Source organism: Heloderma suspectum, chromosome 1 (assembly GCF_057233095.1).
Source record: "Heloderma suspectum isolate Gila_16-S chromosome 1, 16-S_ref, whole genome shotgun sequence".
Classification (NCBI taxonomy): Eukaryota; Metazoa; Chordata; class Lepidosauria; order Squamata; family Helodermatidae; genus Heloderma; species Heloderma suspectum.
In genome coordinates this window covers 224294794-224311521 of record NC_139458.1, presented here as the reverse complement: position 1 = coordinate 224311521, position 16728 = coordinate 224294794, and the positions used below count along the sequence as shown (strand labels likewise).

Here is a 16728-nt window from a genome sequence, read left to right as displayed (position 1 = left end):
CTCTGCCCATCCCTGCTCTGTGCCTGCACACCTGGCACTGCCCTCGTCCTGCAGCACCGACCACCTGTTCAGGGCTGCTGTTGGCCACGGCAGCAGCAGGAGCATGGTGTGTGTGTGTGTGTGTGTGCAGCCACTGTTTACTTGTGGGGCAGGGCAGGCAGCTGGAAGAGTGCCAGGCGTGGGACAGGAAGAGAGGAGAATTCCCCCCCCCCATCCAGAGAGCCTGCCTGGGCAAAGCAGCTTCGCCTGGCAAAGGGTTAATTAGCCCTCTCTTGCAGACCGCCTTCTCTCACTCCGAGAGGGAGAGATGGAGGAGTTGTCCACCATGCCTGTGCCTGAGACTGTGCCATCACCATCCAGTCTCGGGGAAGGAAGGGAGCACATGGGCCAGGCTAAGTTGCTTGCTGGAAATGCTGATCCTGATCGTCAATCCCGTGCCCCCAGCAAGCCCAGCCAGTTGAAGGGAGGCAGCAATCCAGCAGCCCTGCATGCGTCCGAGAACATGCTGGCCAACATCAGATTTAGATAGGGATGTTAGAGAAATCCATCGCGGATTCAAATGAGGCCAAATTCCAAAGAATTCTAGGGATGGCGGAGAATTTCTCCCCGAAACTTCGGGGGGCCGAGCGCCAACGTGTTCGGCCCCCCGAACAAGTTTCGGGGAGAAATCCTCCGCCCCCCCGCCCCCCGCCCCCCCCCGGGACGGGACTTACCTTCCCTGAATGTCCCTCCCGGCGGCGGGTCCGGCTGGCGGTTCGTCCGGTGTTCGAGCGGGGCGGGAGCGGCAGCCGGTCTTTTGACCGGCTGCCGCCCCCACCATTGCAATGAAAGAAAAAAAAAAACACGTCCCCTGATAGGCTACGTGACGATTCACGTAGCCTATCACGGCAAGATTTGCAAAGTCAGCCGTGATAGGCTACGTGAATCGTCACGTAGCCTATCACGGGTGATTTAAAAAAAAAAAAAAGTGTGTACGGATAATGGCGGCCCCCATAGGGAGCCGCCATTCCCCTTCCTTATTTGGTCGCTGTAGTCTACGTCAATGTTTACATAGACTACGGCGAAAATAAGGGCAACGCTATTTGCGTTGCCCTTATTTTCGCCGTAGTCTACGTAAACATTGACGTAGACTACAGCAACTAAATAAGGAACGCGAATGTCGGCTCCCTATGGGGGCCGCCATTCGCGTACGCGCTTTTTTTTTTTAAAGTCACCCGTGATAGGCTACGTGACGATTCACGTAGCCTATCATGGCTGACTTTCCAGATCTAGCCATCATAGGCTACGTGAATCGTCACGTAGCCTATCAGGGGACTTTTTTTTTTTTTTTTTACTTTCGTGTTCGCGGCCGGGCGAGGCCGGAAGCCTCCTCCCCGGCCTGAATTTCGGCCAGGCGAGGCGGGAAGCCTCCCCCCCCGGCCTGAATTTCGGCCGGGCGAGGCGGGAAGCCTCCCCCCCCCGGCCTGAACTTCGCGGGGGGAGCAGCGAAGCACTCCCCCCCACCGCGAAAAAACTGCGAGAAAAGGTAAGTGACTTTCGTTCACCCCTAAAGAATCCAGCCTCCGGAATCCGCAGCAGAATGGCTGTGCTTACCTCTGCGCCTAGAGGATTGTCTGTGGACCGGAACGGCACTCGTCTCCTTGCTTAACCGGAGCCATTCTCCTTAGGGATGGCGGAGAATTTCTCCCCGAAACTTCGGGGGGCCGAGCGCCAACGTGTTCGGCCCCCTGAACAAGTTTCAGGGAGAAATTCTCTGCACCCCCCCGCACCCCCCCTGGGACGGGACTTACCTTTGCCGAATGTCCCTCCCGGCGGCGGGTCCGGCCGGCGGTTCGGCGGGTGTTCGTCCGGGGCGGGAGAAAAAAAAAAAAAAAAGCGCGTACAGATAATGGCGGCCCCCATAGGGAGCCGCCATTCCCGTTCCTTATTTGGTCGCTGTAGTCTACGTAAAGATTTACGTAGACTACGGCGAAAATAAGGGCAACGCTATTTGCGTTGCCCTTATTTTCGCCGTAGTCTACGTAAAGATTTACGTAGACTACAGCGACCAAATAAGGAACGCGAATGGCGGCTCCCTATGGGGGCCGCCATTTGCGTACGCGCTTTTTTTTTTTTTTAAGTCACCCGTGATGGGCTACGTGACGATTAACGTAGCCTATCACGGCTGACTTTGCAAATCTTGCCGTGATAGGCTACGTGAATCGTCACGTAGCCTATCACGGGGGCGTTTTTTTTTTCTTTGATTGGAATGGCGGCGGCGGCAGCCAGTCAAAAGACCGGCTGCCGCTCCCGCCCCGGACGAACACCCGCCAAACCGCCGGCCGGACCCGCCGCCGGGAGGGACATTCGGCAAAGGTAAGTCCCGTCCCAGGGGGGGTGCGGGGGGCAGGGGGGGTGCAGAGAATTTCTCCCTGAAACTTGTTCAGGGGGCCGAACACGTTGGCACTCGGCCCCCCGAAGTTCCGGGGCGGGAGCGGCAGCCGGTCTTTTGACCGGCTGCCGCCGCCGCCATTCCAATCAAAGAAAAAAACAAAAAACTTTTGAGTTCGCAGCCGGGCGAGGCGCCTCCTCCCCGGCCTGAATTTCGGCCGGGTGAGGCGGGAAGCCTCCCCCCCCCGGCCTGAACTTCGCGGGGGGAGCAGCGAAGCGCCTCCCCCCCACCGCGAACAAGCTTCGAGGACAGGTAAGTGACTTTCGTCCACCCCTAATTCTCCTCCATGCCGATCACCTTTAAAAAAAAGAAAAAAAGGGCGATCGGTGCAGAGGACAATGGCTCCAGGTGAGCGGCCCTCAAGCCGGGCGGCTCTAAGGAATCCTTGTGGAATGGACCACTTCCCCCCCACCCCAGGTGGATTCCCCACCAGAACGGATGGTGGGGAATCTGTACATCCCTAGACTCAGATAGGTCAGCTCAGTCAGTCTGTTGGGTGGTGGCAGCGGCAGCCAAAAAAGGCAGCGGGGTGTGGGGTCAGGATATGGGGAGGGCAGAGAGAAGAAAGAGGAAGTCTATATGAGTGAAAAATAAATGATTTTTTTTTAAAAATTAAAATGATAAGAAATACCTGGGAATAAACCCCATTGAAATCTATGTGCTTACTTCCAAGAAGACATATATGTGGATATTGGGAGCCCTGACACAGCCACCGCCTCGTCTGCCTCCGCATTGCTCTGGGCAGGGTCTGCAGAACTTCTCCATCATGTCTCTCACCCAGCCTTTCCCAACCTTGTGCCCTCCAGATGTGTTGGACTGCAAATCCTATCATCCCCCTCCCAGCCAGCATAGCCAATATGCTACCTGGAGCCAATGGGAGTTGTCATCCAGCAAATATGGAGGGCGCCAGGTTGGGAAAGGCTGCAGCCTGCTTTGTTTCTTCTTGCCTGTTCCTGCAGAGGGTGTGGGCCTAAAGTGCACATTCAAAGCAACCCGATGGTCTTTAAATAAATTTGTTAAGTAAAGCAGCTTTTCTTTTGTTCTCCCTCTTCACACGCACACACACATTTCCTTCATATATTTGCTTTGCGTTTACTTGAGAGTAAGCCCCATGGCCATGAGGCTTTATTCTATCCATATGATAGGGTTACTATTTTATCTGAAGTAGAAAAAAATTACATCATCACTGTTTTCCATATCTGATGTATTATTTATTTAATTGATTGACTGGATGTATAGTCTACTTCATCCCAAAGGCTCAGGGCTGGTAACAATATGCTAATCAATCTATTTTATCTTTCCCTGTTGCTGGTCACCAAAAGACAGTTTGAATAAAACATGTCTTCAGCTGCTTCCAGAAGATGCACAGTCATTGGTTTTTACAATATATGTGGTACTTTACAGAGAATCATAAGTAAAAAAAGTCAGGTCTCTGCCCCTAGAAGCTTACAATCTAAATTTAAATTTAATTTGTAATCTAAAGTTACACAGCTGTTTGAAACTTAATTTTTGATTATACAAGCTATTATTATAATCATCATCATTATGTTCTCCTTTTTTGTCACACCATTTAGATATAATGTGCCTTTAGGAAGTAAGGCTGTAGAGATGTGAATGGCCTAGACCCTTGTCCTCCTCTTGAAAATATGCTCCCATTGTTTTGTACTTTTATTTAAAAACACACATAAAGCTGATTTACGTACCCTTACCTGAGGTTTGTTTATGGTGATGGTGGGGGTGAGGCTCATTACTGCATCATCCTTAAAACTCCTGATGCTTAAACTTGTCCTTGGCAGTTTCCCAAACTTTATCCGAGAGTACCAGCAGCCAGAGCACCATCCTATCCCATTCCCACAATTCCAGGGCAGGAAAGGAGAACAGGGCCACACCAGCTCCCTCAGTAAGTGTGTTTAGGATTGGTGCCTTTTTGTGCTTTACGGTGGGGGGGGCTGCAGAAATTTTGTGGAAAAGAAAGTTTCTTTTACATCTTGATGAACGTGAAAAAGATGGAGGCAGATGGGTGGTGCAAATGAGAAACAAGATGATGTCTTGTTCAGGTATTGAATTATTAATATTCATTGCAAGAATTGATTTGTGTCAGTTTTTAGGATTTATCACACAACCCTATGCATGTTTACTCAGAAGTCAGTCCGACTATGTTCAGTTGCCAATTGGGCTTTCTGTCAGGTAAGTGTGCATAGAACATTAATTTCTACAGTAAGTGTGGAATTGCCAAATGCAACCTGCTCCGTCAGCTACAATTTTTGATACAAGGTTGGCATGTACTTGGGCAAACAAACCCTGGTGGAAGGGAAACAGAAAAAAAATCAGTTTGCAGGGAGGAGAGAAAGAAGGTGTGCGTGTGTATATGTGTGTGCAGTTCAATCCAGCTGGGTGTGTGGACGTTTCTGTTGCGGGCTGGGAGAGAGATAACGAAGGAGCTTGGGGAAGGCGAATGGGTAATGTTGGGGTGCTCAGGGAGTGTGCAAGGAGGCTATTTAAATGAGAAGGGATCTGTCCATGAGGGCTGAGTTGAGCTTCCATAGAGTATCATATTCTGAAAACCTAAAATGTTTGTGTGTGAGTGAGTGAGTGAGTGAGTGAAAAAGATTGTAACACCCCTGCATTTTTTCTCAGATGTCCAATTGAAATGCCACTGCCTTCCTCTCAGCTGCACTGTTGTCAGATCCCAGTTGAAGGTTGCATATCTTACAAGGTTGTACAAGCTTAGATGGACATGGGTGTGAGGGGGCGTGGCTGTGACTGTCACGAAGGGACCCTGCACGTCTGGATTTGCCACTACACTACTGCATGTTGGAGGAATCTTCTTTAGGCATGGCGGAGAATTCCGCCATGGATTTCAGTGAGGCCGAATGCACTGGAATTTGGCCCCCCGAAACCTGTGGCAGAATGGTCTCCCACCCCCCGCCACCCTGCGGAATCCCTCCAGGACGAAGTTAACCTGGGGTGGATGTTCCGGCGGTGGCGGCTCCGGCGGTGGCTCTGGTGGCAGCAGCTGGTCTCTTGGCCAGCTGCTGTGGCCGCCATTTGCGTCCTGCCAGGCTGCTGTGATAGGCTACGTAAATACTTATGTAGCCTATCACGGCAGCCTGGCAGGACGCAAATGGCGGCTGCTACGACAGCCACCATTTGTGTCTGCAGCAGCCGGCCGTGGCCGGAACTCCAGCTGTGGATGGCCCTGGCCAGTGGCTCCGTGGAGCTGCTGCAGAGCAGAGCCAGCCCAGGGAGGATTCTGGAGGGAGGGATGGAACGCCTCCCCCCACTGCAAATCCAAGCTGCGAAAAGGTAAGTGACTTTCATACATCCCTAATAGGGATGTACGAAAGTCACTTACCATTATGCAGCTTGGCTTCGCGGTTGGGGGGAGGCGCTTCACTTCTCCCCCCGAAGTTCAGGCGAGGGGGGGAGGCGCCCCGCCTTGCCCAGCCGAAATTCAGGCCGGAGAGAAGTGCCCCGTCTCCCCGGCCACGAAAGAAAAAATGAAAAAAAAAAAAAAAGACCCCGTGATAGGCTACGTGATGATTTACGTAGCCTATCACGGCTAGATTTCCAAAGTCAGCCATGATAGGCTACGTAAATCGTCACGTAGCCTATCACGGCTGACTTTGGGGGGAAAAAAAGTGCGTACGCAAATGGCGGTGCCCATGGGGCGCTGCCATTTGCGTTCCTTATTTTGGCACGTCTAGTTTACGTAAAGATTTACGTAGGCTATGGCGAAAATAAGGGCAGCGCAAATAGCATGCCCTTATTTTCACTGTAGTCTACGTATATGTTTATGTAGACTAGACGTGCCATAAGGAACGCAAATGGCGGCGCCCATGGGCGCCGCCATTTGCGTACGTGCTTTTTTTTTTTCAAAGTCACCTGTGATAGGCTACGTGACGATTTACGTAGCCTATCACGGCTGACTTTGGAAATCTAGCCATGATAGGCTACGTAAATCGTTATGTAGCCTATCACGGGTGTTTTTTTTTTTTACTTTAGGTTTTTTTTTTTGCAATGGCGGCGGCGAAACCGTGACGAACCGCCGCCGAACTGCCGCCGGGACCTGCCGCCGAGAGGGACATTCGCCGAAGGTAAGTCCCTCCCGGGGGGGGGGCGGGGGGCTGGCGGAGAATTTCTCAACCAACTTCAGGGGGCCGAATGCGTCGGCGCTCGGCCTCCCGAAGATTCGGGGAGAAATTCTCCGCCATCCCTAAATTCCCTAACCTTCTTGGGAAGTGGAACTTGATGAGCTTTTGTCAGCTCAGTCCCCCAGACTCGGGTACAACTTCTGCCAGCTGGCCTGACTTGGTCCACAGCTAGTCGGGCCACCTGGCAGATTTCCCAACTTTTTAAAAAATTGCCCCCCCCCAATTCCTGGATTTCTGGAAAAACACACAGCCCAGATTGCAAAAGCAAGCCAAGCCGGGGGCGCTGTGGAAATCTAGCAAGCCCACAAATAGGTCGACTTCGTAGCAATGGACATCCCTAGCAGAAATAGCTGAAACTTCAGGTTTATTGGTAGTTCTACTCCTGAGATACAGTCAGATAGGGATGGCGGAGAATTCCGCCATGGATTCCAATGAGGCTGGGTTCTTAGAATCCGTCCCCCCGGAGTCCGTGGTGGAACGGACCACCCCACCCCACCACCCTGGGAAGTCTGACCCAGCCAGATCCTACCTGGCAGGCTGGCACCGCAGGCTCTGGATCTGGCTGGGTCCATCCGCTGGCCTGTGCGGATGCAAAATGGCGTCGGGTATAGCGGACGCCATTTGCGTCCTTCCCTTTTTGCTGTGATAGGCTACGTAAATCTTTACGTAGCCTATCATAGCCAAAGGGAGGCACATGGGGGTGGGGCTGAAGGAGTGACCTGGGGGGGATGGGTTTTCCCTCCAGTCTGCTCCTCAACTACTTTAAGAGGGCGCGGCTCAGACCTCCTCCTCACTCTGTTGCCTCGGACTTGCCCAACCCACTTTGCCCTCAGTAAGGTTGCCTATTGCTATGGACTGCTGTCAGCCACTAGTGGATGGAGCTGGGAAGGAATTTTACCTGGGGACCAATTGGCTTGTTTCACAGGGTTTTCACCTTCCTCATAGTAAGTTAGTTTAAAGGTCAATTCTTAAGCATTATTGTCACAACTTTAGTGTGGATGCGATTGGGCTGGATCCAAGTCAAGGGGAAAGGGGGTACACACCCCACTTCCCAGCGGAAGGGTGTCCCTGGGGGTAGGCCACAGGGCTCCAGCCCAGCTCGAGGACTGGCATGCCAGTGCCACTCCTGGGGAGCATGGGGGAAACATGTGAAAGACCCATCCTGTGGCATGGTTAACCCCAGGCTCTGGCCCAAACCTCCCCTTTAGGGCCACCAAGCACTCGGGCTGGGATGTGAATCAGTCAGCAGGCTGGCGGGCTGATGATCAGATCCAGCTCCATTTCACGTCAAACTCTATGCTGTAACCAATAAAGTTGTGGCCAGTTTATAACACAATACTGTTTCTGTGTGGTTATTGGTAGACCTTCCTGGGGTGGCCACCCAATAAGTGTTCTGGACGCAATCACTTAATGGCTGAAGGGGGATTTAAACCCAGATCTGGTTGGTTTATGCAAAACACTCTGTTTACGCTATAGTGAACTCACACCTTTCAGGACACTGTGCAGTCAGTACTCCTTCCACTAGACCACACCACTTAGAAAATAATTAGAGGAAGCCCACCATCTTCTGAGGCAGTCTGCTCCACTGTCAAACAGCTCGTACCATCAGGAAGTTTTTCCTAATGTTTAGTCTAAATCCTTTTTCTTGTGATTATTTCATTCACAGCCTGTCCTTACATAGTGTAGGTTTAAACTCTTTGCAATAGTCAAAATCCTTGTATACCATTCTGAAATTGGGGATCCAGCAACCATTATGACAATAATGTTGTGTTGCAGACAGTGTGTTATACCAGTATAAATGATATTACATTTAAAATCCCATCAGATCTACCCCCTGAAACTCCTACAGCACCACGGAAGGCAAAAGCATCAGGTTTACGAGATTGGACATCTTCTAGCCTCTTCTAAGTAATCTTGCAATTCATTACAGCCTATTTCCAATTTTCCTTATTTGCATATTTCTGGAGCCATTTTGTATATCATTGACCCCAGGGGGAGAGCAGAAAGAAGATATGGCCCCTCTCTTCCTCCATTCTGGAAATGATAATTGATTAGGATACTCTCCTTACATTTGATAGTACTTCACTCTATCTGCAGAACCAGACTGAAAAGTCCAGTTTATCTTCTTGCCTTTAAGAGTGAGACTGGATGACTTATTCTGTAATAGAGAAGGGATCTTGCAAGGTATAGATCAGCCTTCCCCAACTTGATGCCCTCCAGTTGTTTTAGACTACAATTCCCATAATTCTTAAGCATTGGCCATACAAGCTGGGGGAAAGGGAAATGGAAACTGTAGTCCAAAACATCTGGAGGGCAGCAGGTTGGCCTAGATCAAGAAACATGTCCCTTACCACTCACGTTTAACTGTAATACACTATATGTCTTCACACAGCCTTCCCCAACCTGGTGCCCTCCAGATGTTTTTGACTACAACTCCCAGCATTCCTGACAATTGGTCGGCTACAGCTGATGGGAGTTGAAGTCCAAAAGATCTGGAGGGCACCAGGTTGAAGAAAGCTGTATTATCGCAACTTAAAATTCCTTCCACAGATTGCACAAAATTGATTGTATTTAACATAGATCATCAGTGTACAATACTGCAATGTATTCACAGGATTCAGTTATAATACCAGAAATCCTTCCGGTAGATTGAATGCTAATAGCAAGTGGCTCAATGAACACTGCAAAAACTTAGGCAGAAAGAGGACATCCTTGCCTTGTTCCATTTTCAAGTGATACCATGTTAGATCCTACTTCACTAATTACTAGTATTGCCTGGGAGGTAATATAAATTGATCTGATATTTTGCAGGAATGTATCTCCCATACTCAATCTCTGTAATATCTTAAATAAACATTGTTGATCGACCCGGTCAAAAGCCTTCTCAGCATCAAGAAAGATAAATAGTGCATGTTTTTGCTGTTGTTCATATATTCATTAGGAAAGTTCACCATTCTCCAGGAGAATTTTGCTTTTACCCATTTCCTACCACCCCTTCCACAGAAAGGTTTTATAAATAGCATTTAATAACAGCACATGCATTCATTCCAAGTGTTCAACACACATTTCTCTTTAAGGAAATATAAGGAAAGCATTTCTTCATCTCTTTGATGCTTATTAACAGTGGTAAAGAAAAAAAATGAGAAAAGAATGCTAATCCATTTCAGTTTTTTTCAAATTGCTATTTCTGATAGATAGATGACAGGATCTGATTTTGTGTGTGCATGCATGTTTGATTCTTTTTCAAATGTAGCTAGATGCCCCAGCCTAGACTAGAAGGCACAATTCTGAGCATTCTGTACTGGAGGGTGGGGTATAAATTATCTTAAATAAATAAATAAACAAGGAGAAGAAATCAGAGTCATAATGGTAAAGGAACTACAGAGACACTTGAACCCATATATCATTCCAGTTCTGATATCACACTTCAAGGTTTACTGGCAAGAGCCGAATGTAAATTGATCAGATTTCCATGTGAACGTGTAGTCCGATAGAGCTCCCAATAAAATGGGTAGGCTGTTGACACTGAAATCCATCTACACTCACGAATGCTACTTCCAGTGGAGTGCACCTTGGTGTTCTTACAAAAGAGCATGAATGATAGGATCAGGCATTAAGGGTAACTAGAGAACTGGCTTAGACAGACATCAACACTTCAGTCCTAGCATATGTAAAACCTTTGAACTTTTACTTGGCAAGAAGTCAGCATAAATTCATTTTTAGAATGGAAAAATGATTATAATGCATTTGAAATGAGCTGAAGGGCAGGCCAAGAATGCTTAAATCCGTGGATGTTATGTGTATTCTGGCATTTCTTTACTTAACTCATTATGAATAAGAAATTAAAAATTTCGCAAGGGAATTTTTCATACATTTGGAGATGATCATAGACACTTCTAACACATTTTGCATTTTATGTTATCAGTTAACCCTTGAGAAACATACTGACTTCAGACAGCAATTCTGAGGTTTTCTTAAGTGCACAGCACATTTCTTTCTATTTGACTACAGCTGATAGTATAACCCTAGCTATACCTTGGACAACCATTACTAGGTGTGTTGCGTTTCCCTCAACTACTAAGCATTTCCTCCAGTTCATACATAAATTAGTACTGGTCTTACTTGTAATTTCAAGAGAACTGGTGAATTTTCTCCTCAACACATGTGGCATAGACATCACCTAAAAAGAATAAAATCTTATTAGGTTATGTACAAACTAACATATAAATTAGGAGTCACTGACGTTGTTCTACCACAACTTAAGCCTCACCTTTCTTTATCCTCACACAAATTGAATGGACGTATTGGCTGGTGAATCAAATGCTGCCTTGCCTGTCTCACCACCATATAGATTATTATGCTTCAGCATACTGGAGATGCTAGAAATGTTAAGCAGCGCCCCTTCCCCACCTCTACAACGGTTAACTGCAACTGCTTTCAGCATAATGCCATCTGCAGCTTGCAATTTCAAATGTTAGTGTCAGGGAGACCACGAGCAGTACTTAGGACGAGTCCAGCATTCATCACCAACGATACATAAGGAAAACACTGTAAGAATGGCTTTAGGGTTCTTAGAGCATAGTTTGATCTGTGGACCCAGTTTTACTTTGTGGCTCATTGTCCATGGTATGCCTTTCCAGCATATGGAAGCCGAAGCATAGTTGAAGGGTAGTATATCAATTTATAAATAAATAAATAAATAACTAAATAAATGTGGTTTTATCTTTCATTCGGTTTTACTCAGTAATGGTTTTGAACCTTATTTTTGTATCTGTATCCTTCATTAAGTATTGTCAAAATTACAATGGCTGTTGGAAGTAGGCCTGAATTCAGGTTACTATAATTAACTGATATAATTATAATTATAGCTGGCTACATTGGAAAAATATGCAGGAGGTAGGGATGGGGGAGAATTCCACCACGGACCCCATGAGGCCGGATTCCAAGAATGGAATTTCCCCAATGAGGATTCCAAGAATGGAATTCCTCCAAGAATTCCCCCAATGAGGCTGGCAGCCATTGCCGTGCCGTATTGCTGTTCTAAGTCTCTGGATGCAAATGGCATAGTGGGTGCCATTTGCAGCCGTAAAGCTGGTAGATTAGCCTAAATGCAGCCATTTACAGCTGCATTTAGGTTAATCTACCAGCTTTATGGGTGCAAATGGCGTCCACCACGCCATTTGCATCCCTGTTTTTTGACATGATAGGCTATGGAAATATTTGCGAGGCCTATCACATCAAAAAACAGGGACGCAAATTGCAAATGGCATCCACTACGTGAATCAATTCAATATGCATTTACTCTCCATGGTAGCACCTAGGAAGATTCAGTTGGCTAGGTAATCTCTAAGAGATTTCAGTGTAACATGTACTTCGTTTAAATTGGGCAGAAATGTACTAGTCGCTTGCTCTGCAGTAACCCCAGATTAGTCAGATAGATCCCAGTGGGACTACTCTAAAGTAATAAGCCACATACTTGGGTGGGTTTCAACTAGCTGCCAAAACCCCCCAACCCTTTTCCATCCCCACAATTAACATAGATATAGTGCTTTGGCTTTGATGTGTTGCATTTGTGTCTCAGCAGTGTTCACTCACTTTGAAGTCATCGGGTGATGCTGTAACAGGAGAGTCTGAACACTGGTCCTCTGTAGAGTTATGGGCATTCCTGGGATGCTGGGGAGTAAACACCTTGGGGTGGAGACATGAAAAACATTGCACTGGTTTGTTGTAGGGCAAAAAACTCAGCTAAAGGCTGGCAAATTGTGGTAGGTTTTCTGCTGCCCTTAGCCCAGTTACATAGCTGATGTCCTGTTCAGTTCAGTGAGGACATTCCTTCTGGTTTTTGTCCCTCCTCCACTGTATATCTGCACCATGCAAAAGTGGTACAACGTGCTACTAAAATTGGGGAAAGCCAAGCTAAAACCATGTATTTATATAATCTTGGAAAACGGGAATGACTGAGACTGCTCCAAGAGTTTCATGAAGTCCTCTCTCTGCTCCATGTATAATTTAATTCTTTTAATGAAGTGATTTCTACTGGTGAACTTATGGGAATACTTATGGGAATACTGATCCCTGCATAATATTTGAAGTGCTTTAAGAGTCATGGATCAGATGTGCGACCATCAATCAGTAGTAGTAGTAGTAGTAGTAGTAATATTAATATTTTGAAACATTTACTTCAAATCACATCATAGCATTGCTTTCATTTTTGCCCACAAAAGCCTGATCTCTAAATGATTCCACCCTTCTTTGCTGTCTGCAGCTCTCATGCCTGCAACTCCCTCCCAGAATACCTACATGATGCAGTCAGTCTCTCTTCCTTCTTTCAAGCCTCAGTGCAAAACCCACATTTCCAAGGATGCCTTTGGCTTAAGTCCTTATCCCCAATAGAAAGTACGCCCAAGCACACATTATTGCCTTAGCTGGCATTCACCCTGCCTCTCCCTCCCCCCATTTCCTTTCTTCCCAAACCCTGACTTAGTGTAAACTCCTCAAGGGATCTGCCTTTGCTTGTGTTGCTCTGTAAAGTGCTACACTGATGTCACTGTATAAATAAATAAATTCAAATATTAAATAACCAGACACATCATGTAACCTACACGTGTTTACTCTGAAGTCCCACCAAATTCTATGGGATTTGCTGCCTAGTAAGTGTGCTTAGAATTGCAGTCCTAGAATGTAATGCTGCCCATGGGAAAAGTCTCCACTCTCCAGGCCTTCTTAGCTAAAAATCCCTTCACGGAGAGCCTTTTATGACTCTAAGCTCTTATTCACTTTCACATATATGTTAAATGCCAGTGTACCATTCTACTATAGCAGGTGAATTTTATTTATCAGTGTAATAAGGAAATTTTAAGTTTTAAGCTGAACTACATTAATCTAAAGGTCCCCTTCTGGCTTTCATGAATAAGCACTTAAAACAAAGCCCTATGAGGAGAGACTGAAAGAACTGGGCATGTTTAGCCTTGAGAAGAGAAGACTGAGGGGAGATAGGATAGTGCTCTTCAAGTACTTGAAAGGTTGTCACAGGCCAGATCTCTTCTCGATCATCCCAGAGTGCAGGACACAGAATAATGGGCTCAAGTGACAGGAAGCCAGATTCCTGACTGTTAGCGCAATACGACAATGGAACCAGTTACCTAGGGAAGTGGTGGGCTCTCCCACACTGGAGGCATTCAAGATGAAGCTGGGCAGCCATCTGTGAGGTGCTTTGACTTGGATTCCTACAATGAGCAGGGGGTTGGACTTGATGGTCTTATAGGCCCCTTCCAACCCTACTATTATGATTCTATGAGTCTTTGAAAAAGAACAAGAAAGGTAGCCACAGGGGGTTGTTCCCAGGGATCTTTACTGTTACGTTGTTTTTGATTTTTTGATTTTCCTGATATATAATAAAATTCTAATAAAAACAAACAAACAAAAAAGGTAGCCATATTAGTCCATGAGAAAAGTTGGGCAGTGCCTTTAATAGGACCAACCAAAATTCCACAGAATTGTGCAAGCTTTCAGGTTTCCCAGAACTCTTCATCAGGCAAAAAAAGAGCAGGAGATAGGGGAAGAAACAAAGTCAGAAAAATTGGCCAGATGTTATCGTCATAAAATCTGCAGTTTAGACACATCCAGTCTCAATTTCTAGTCTTAATTAGCCAATAGTAGGTGTTACAAGTATCAGATTATACCTAGCAATGTATTTTGGGAAGCAGGAACAATGGCTGATCTCTGTTTCTGAAAACACAAAGGCCAGCTATAAATAAGCACTGTTGTTCTTTGCAAGCAAAGGGCTGGATGCACCTGATCTTGTCTGATCTCGGAAGCTAAGCAGGATCAGCCCTGGTTAGTACTTGGATGGGAGACTGCCTGAGAATCAGGCCTTCTGCACTGAGCAAGGGGTTGGTCTCGATGGTCTTGCAGGCCCCTTCCAACCCTATGATTCTATGAAAATTTAGGTCTACTCACCGGAGTGCTCAATTTCTTCTTGGATTTTTCCACTGGTTTAACTGTCAGCCCAGCAGCACTCAGAGCTGCTATTCGGGATTCTATATCAGATACCTTTTGGGCAAATAGCACATGTCATTCCTTAACAAAGGTGATGCAACTCTTTTTACCAGCATAAAGACAGTATATATATACATAATTCAAGGCACTGCAGCAATAGTGCCATTTCAGTTGGCACTTGTTATGTTGGTAGACTGATCCTGTTGATGATTCTCTTTAACTGTTGTGGTGCAAACAGTAGCCAGTGATGTGGTAACTAAAGGACCGTTCTGTATCTGGCAAGTGGGGCAAACATGTTGTGCTTTGCCTATTGGCCATAGATCTCCAGACATTCTCAAGGATATGCTATTCAATGCTTCTCCTTCTTCTTCTTCTTTTAACGAATTGTACTCTGTTTTCACAGTGTTAACATGGTGGTCATGTACTAGTATTGTGCTAGCAATGGCAAGACACTATGGGAAGGAACTATATTCTTCTTAGAAACCATTATTCTCTCCTCTTATTTTTGAGTCACCAGATCTCTGGGACGAAATAATTTCGACTTCAAGGATTACCTCACTCTCTGTGCGTTGCAGCTGAGCCACTGCCGAAGCCACTTTGTCTTCCAGCTCAGACAGCTCTGAATCTGTGGCTGCACTGTGGCGGGCGTGGCCATCCTGGTCTCCCAGCTTCTTCCCTAGCCCATATGCCTTTCCAGCAGGAATATATACCTGAAACCAACAACACAAGTCACCTTCTAGCTATACAGTATATTTTAAATGTTAACTTCCAATTGAGTAGACTCCTAGATAGTTATTTTTTATTTTGGCTTTGTAATGCTTTCTACTGTTGTCATGGAACACTCTTAAGCGTGCAGTCCTATACACCCTTACCTGGGAGAACATCTCACTGACCTCAATGGGGCTTACTTTGAGTAACATGTATATGATTGCATTGTTAGTGACCTTCGGTCCTTTGAAGATCAATGCTTTTAAGCTTCCAGCATCTGTGTTGCTGAATTGAGTCTCTTTACATCTCAGCAGGATTTCTGACTCAAAATGATTGCACTTTTTCCTTGTCTTCCTGGTACTTCTAAGACAAGCAACAAGTTCAGGAAGACTGAAAAGTGTATTGTAAAATGCCAGAAGAATCATGTTCCTAAACACATAGAGCTGGTTCACAATTAATCCATAGTTTGTTGCCTACCCAGGGGTTGTCTGGCACAGGGTCAAACAAATGTGGTTTGTTTTCTCAATCCCTGAATTGTTTGTTTCTGTCCTCCTTCACCCACTTCCTCTCTGTATCCTAAATCCCTTTATGGCACTGTAGTACTTATATGTAGAGCAGCTAGGCTTTCTTCTTCTTCTTACTACTCTTGTTGGCTGCCTCTGTAGTCTAGTGAAACAACCAGTGAACAACTCACGATTATGGGTTCACACATACTGACAACCCATGTTTTAAACAACCCAGAGTTCGCAACCTAACAACAAACCATGAGTTATCTTTTTGGATTGTTCCTGGTTAACAAACCATGGTTTGTTAATGGGTTTGCACATCACGACAACCCAGAATTCAACAACCCATGGGTTAAATAAAGGATTGGTTAGCATTATGTGTGAACCACATGGTGTCTGTATTCCATCTAGGTTCATTTCAATATACTTTCAAATGGAAAATGGTCATATACACCCAGTCAGATTTGCCTTCTCCAGGAAGGAGTGCAGCAAGCACACCGGGCAATGGCACTGCTGGCCAGAGCAACCATTTACTCTCCAAGAGCAATGCTAGGTTCAGAAGTACCCCCAAACTGTGAACCCCATCCCTCAGAGGGAGTGCAGCCTCATCCAGTACAGGCTGTACTGCCAATTTGGGATCGGCTTGTCTACTGAGAAACAGAATCTGCATCTTGTCTGGATTGAGCCTTTGCTTATTAGCCCACACCCAATCCATTACTGCATCTAGACGATGGTTCAAGGTTTCTGCAGCCTCCTTGACATCAGTTGAAAAAGAAAGGTAGTGCTGGGTTTTACCATAATATAGGGATGAGACCTAACTCCAAACACCAGATTAAACTCCCCCAGCGGCTTCATGTAGATGCTTAAAAGTATAGGGGACAAAATAAGACCCTTGAGGAACTCCATACACCAATAGCTATGGACTCAATGA

The 16728-nt window shown here is 46.3% G+C and overlaps 1 protein-coding gene across 6 annotated transcripts in view; it reads right to left on the bottom strand.

The window, feature by feature from the left end:
• MLPH (melanophilin) overlaps positions 1–16728 on the bottom strand; it is a 147225-nt gene that overhangs the window by 11070 nt on the left and 119427 nt on the right. For all 6 annotated transcript variants that reach the window (XM_084820314.1, XM_084820304.1, XM_084820288.1 and 3 more), the window contains 4 exons: positions 15138–15293; positions 14545–14637; positions 12181–12273; positions 10708–10765 (listed from right to left, as the gene is read on the bottom strand). In XM_084820314.1, the coding sequence (XP_084676440.1) occupies positions 10708–10765; positions 12181–12273; positions 14545–14637; positions 15138–15293 (400 nt within the window). The remainder of the gene's footprint in view (positions 1–10707; positions 10766–12180; positions 12274–14544; positions 14638–15137; positions 15294–16728) is intronic.